This window comes from Zea mays, chromosome 5 (assembly GCF_902167145.1).
Source record: "Zea mays cultivar B73 chromosome 5, Zm-B73-REFERENCE-NAM-5.0, whole genome shotgun sequence".
Taxonomy (NCBI): Eukaryota; Viridiplantae; Streptophyta; class Magnoliopsida; order Poales; family Poaceae; genus Zea; species Zea mays.
This window is the reverse complement of record NC_050100.1, coordinates 206,941,454-206,945,890: the sequence shown is the minus strand read 5'-3', so window position 1 is coordinate 206,945,890 and position 4,437 is coordinate 206,941,454. Positions and strand designations below refer to the sequence as shown.

At 46.9% G+C, this 4,437-nt stretch overlaps 1 protein-coding gene across 3 annotated transcripts; it reads left to right on the top strand.

The window, feature by feature from the left end:
- Positions 1 to 1,133: 1,133 nt before the first annotated feature.
- LOC100272928 (uncharacterized) lies at positions 1,134 to 3,787 on the top strand. Of its 3 annotated transcripts, none has more exons than XM_008683183.3 (4): positions 1,134 to 1,607; positions 2,516 to 2,786; positions 3,020 to 3,190; positions 3,283 to 3,787. In XM_008683183.3, exons 1-4 carry the CDS (start codon positions 1,447 to 1,449, stop codon positions 3,442 to 3,444), a joined length of 765 nt encoding a protein of 254 aa, XP_008681405.1. In that variant the 5' UTR covers positions 1,134 to 1,446; the 3' UTR covers positions 3,445 to 3,787. The 3 variants fall into 3 exon arrangements, with proteins under 3 accessions (XP_008681405.1, NP_001140852.1, XP_020408739.1); NM_001147380.1 differs by having other exon boundaries at positions 1,197 to 1,607; positions 3,020 to 3,223; positions 3,337 to 3,785; XM_020553150.3 differs by lacking the exon at positions 1,134 to 1,607 and adding an exon at positions 2,031 to 2,418.
- The last annotated feature ends 650 nt before the right edge of the window (positions 3,788 to 4,437 follow it).

Genomic DNA, 4,437 nt, shown 5'->3' with positions numbered 1-4,437 from the left:
TCTGTGGCCATCCTCAGGTGGGACAGATAGTCACAACTCGCCTGAGGCCATCTGCGGGCGGGACAGGAAGTAATGACTCGCTCGAGGCCATCTGCGAGTGGGATAGACAGTCACGACTGGTCCAAGGCCAACCTCCGACAAGACAAGTAGTCACAACTCGCCTGAGGCCATCCTCCGGTGGGATACACAGTCATGACTCGCTCGAGACCACTCTCGGGCGGGAGAGGCTGTCAAGAATCGCCCAAGGCCAAGCCCAGCGGGAGACGCAGTCATGACTCTCCTGAGAACACCCTCGAGCGGGAGACATAATCACGACTCATCTGAGGCCAAGCCCGAGCGGGACAGGCAGTCACGACTCATCCGAGGCCAAGCCCGGGCAGCAGACGCAGTACGACTCATCCGAGGCCAAGCTCGGGTAGCAGACGCAGTCACGACTCGCCTAAGGCCACTTTGCCAGAACTGTCCACACCCGGCCTCCTCCGCCTCTTCCCGCCTCTCGCTCTAACCGCGCCACGTTCCACATGTCACGGCCTCCATCCACCTAACGCCCTCCAATCTACCTCCCGACGCAATTCGTGGTCCCACACACCCGACGCCCCGTCCCCCCCGAGCCTGCCTCCCAATGTCACCTCCCTCGCATGTCGACCCGACGCATGAAGTTTGGTTGATAACATCACTAAACAATGATCAATGATCTATACATACACAAGTGTCACCCTGCCGGTTGATTACCTCACTAAACAATGACCTATGCATGCATTAGTATTGCCCGTTGCAACGCACGGGCATATACCTAGTTAAAGTTATAGATTCGGTTCGTTGTATTTTATGTAGGTATATTCTGCAGCTTTAACTTTTAAGAATTGAAAACCTGTTAGATAAAAGTATAGACCCAACAAAATCTAATTTACGTCGGCACAAAAGCAATTAACAATTATTTCTATAGTTAGACAAGTACAGTATTTGATATGTCATGATATAAAGACAATTCGTAAATTATAAAAACAACAATTTAATTGTACTAATTAGCTAATTATAAGAATATAGAGAAGTGAAATATAGGAATATAGGAGAAGTGGTTATTCCAAAATCTCGGCGTTTCTTCAAATCGACCAGACAGGGAAGAGAATTGTGACTGAAGTCTAGTATATAAGGCTACGGCGGTCTCCACTGTCCTGTCTCCTCCCCTACCTCTTGTTCCCCCCTCTCCTCTGGCGGTCGGAGCCGGTTCCTCTGACGTACTGCAGGGGCAGTAGGGTCACTGCGCGCGGGCCCTGTCGCACGCGGGGGCCACGCGGCAGTGACCACCCCCACGTCAGAGGATCTCGTTCCCTGGCGGTCTGGCCTGTAGTTCTAGCTCGTTCCCCCCGCAAGCTCGCGACCTCGCCTAGCGGCCAAACCACGCTAGAGTTCGCAGTTGGAAGAGGGGAGGAGGAAGAGGACGAGATGGCGAGGGATGACGGGTTCCCGGTGTGGGAAGCGGCGCTGCTCGCTGGCGTGGCTGCCGTCTTCGCTGCGGGGCTGGCTGGCGTCTACATCTCCATGCCTCGCTCCGACTACAGCTTCCTCAAGCTCCCCCGCAACCTCCAGGAGCTCCAAGTCCTCACGTAATCCAACCCTCTCCATTCGTTATTTGATCTAATTTGATACCCTCAAGGCCCAAGCCAATTTTTCACTTTTGTTTAAATTTTAGAATTGTTTTGTTTTCCTCCCTTTTGTGATTTAAAGCTTAACAAATGGCCTAAATCCTACTTCGACCGTTCTAATTAACCCGTCAGTCTAGCAAGACAAACAGATATGCGATCTTCAAGCTGTTCTTTGTTGGGTCGCATTGGTAGATTGCCAGTGTAGGCGTATCTTGTAGCAAAAAAAAAAAACTGCTGTGCTCCTTGTCATGTTTAATATGGCCAAGTTATATTATTCAGCAATACAGTATAGGTAGAATGCGAATTTATAACATGTTTATCCAAATCCAAGTAGGTTCATGCACTTTGTTGTGTGTGGTCCCCTTCATTCATTGAAAAAAATAATAAATTCCGTAATTTTCGGGGTCGGTGGAGTTTGCAATCCTTTCTTTTCGATATTTGGTTTCTGACCAGCTGTAACTGTCCGTGTCGTATGTTTTGAACCTGTTCACAGCGTGTTTTGTGGTGTGTCCGTGCGTGCCTTTCTGTTAGCTCACACAGCACGTTGTACTCTTGCGTACACACGTGAGCACATCTTCCTTGTCATCATTTATAAGTTAACAAATGTTGAAGTCGCTGATATTTGTAAGGTCAGATCACCAGTAAATGTAGAATACAGCGCTACAGTTTTGATTCTTTTTTGTCAGTTCAGCAGTAAAGTCTCGGTACATCTTTGTTTCCTGATGAAGTTATCATCTGTCAGTACAATCGAGCATCTGTTACTCGGTAGTCGGTATGAGTTCAGAGTGTTGCCAATATGTTTCTGTAGGATTATGTATGTTTCAGTTCCAATGTCTCTAACTGTGGAAAGTGGATCTCCTGCCTTGCAGTGTCCATCTGGAGGGCTACAGCAGTGACTACACCATCCAGGTGCTGGTGGGCTACTGTGCCGTGTACATATTCATGCAGACGTTCATGATCCCAGGGACCATTTTCATGTCCCTGCTTGCCGGGGCCCTCTTTGGGCAGCTCGGTGGTCTAGCCCTGGTGATCTTTGCTGCCACTGCCGGTGCTTCTTCCTGTTATTTCCTGTCCAAGCTAGTAGGGAAACCACTGGTCTTCTCGTTGTGGCCAGACAAGCTCACGTTCTTCCAAAAGCAGGTAACGGCAGGACGTGCATTATTAGTTGAAACGCTGTTATGACAAATGCTCAAACATGGAATGATGCCTTATGCTCAATTTACTGCCAATGTGGCACAGCTACTTTGTTGACTTGATGTTCTTATAGGAGTCTGTAATTGTTTCATGTTTATATTTAGTCAGTTCTGACTTCTGAGTTTACAATGTCAATGCCCACAACTAAAAAAGAGTAAACAATGCTCTTTAATTTTCAGGTTGCAAAAAGAAGAGAGAAGCTGCTGAATTACATGCTTTTCCTGAGAGTCACTCCAACACTGCCCAATACTTTCATCAATTTTTCTTCACCTATAGTGGGTGTGCCATACCATACTTTCTTCTTTGCGACGGCCATTGGCCTCGTCCCAGCTGCCTATGTGACTGTCAGGGTATTCCAGCTTCTAATGTACCCGTTCCATCAGGTGCGTTCTTCATGTGTGTGCTAATAGGCTATCCTAACTTTCACCTTTCTGATTTCTAGGCTGGAATTGCTTTGAGCGACCTGAGATCGTTGAATGATCTGTATGATCCGCAGTCGATAGCGGTGCTGTTCCTGATCGGGCTTGTTTCGGTGGCGCCAACGTTGCTGGGCAAGAACGAGAAGCCAACCAGCGCATCGGACATGGCAGCTAACACCAACTGATCACTAGTACACGCCACTCCAGCTCTCTTCTCATGTACATACAAAAGTCCAGCGTTTGGTAGTGGTGGCTTCGAGACTCTGGATCAAATAGGACATGTCGCCGGCCACGAACATGGCGAGGGTCCCAATCTGTAGATCTGTCGACACTTCTGGGAAACTTTTGTGCTGACTGCTGATTTTGCAGAAGTGATGTCTCATGATCACCTCATCGTGAATCTTGCTGGCAAAACGGGCTGGGAACATCTCTCTTTCGGTTGCTTTGTTTTACATTGTTTCGCTGTTGTATCTTGCACACGTCAACCAGATTCAATCAATACAGCCGATTCAGTGATTCATTCATGAACGTTTGCTGTGTTGTCGTATACTACCTGTGAAATGTTTCTTCAGTTTAGTGCATCTGGTGCGTTGCGTGTGGTCTGTGGAGATTTTGCGTTTGTTCGGACACGGCCAGAGCCCAGAGCTGGCCCCAGGAGGTTGGATGCTGGATGCATGTGTATTGTCGTATTGGAGGGCATCGAGGGACATCTAATTTCTTGTAAGTTAAAAATGACTAGCAAAGAGTTATCCAATACTCATGCATTCAAAAAGCCCTAGAGATATGGCCCCAGCTTCAAGTATCAAGTACGGTACACTATGGCTCTGTTTGGGACAGGTCTAAAAAATTTGGTAGAGTTATTGAGTAGGTCATCAGATAGTTCAAAAAAATCGTAAAATCGTAAAACTGAAGTTGTAAGTATTTAGAAGATGTTTAGATAAGTTATTTTGTTTATTATTTAGATTAAAAATAATTTTAAAAATATTTAAATTGATATTATAAATTACAGCGGTGAAGCTGAAACCTGGAGTCATACTAAACACCTCTATACGCGTGAAGCTGAGAAATGAATCAATGAAGACACAAGAAATTAATCGACACCATTGTGTTCTCACTGGTCCCAATCCTGTGCCGCCGCACGCTGCCATGTCCAACGTTTGCCAAAAGACTGAACCAAT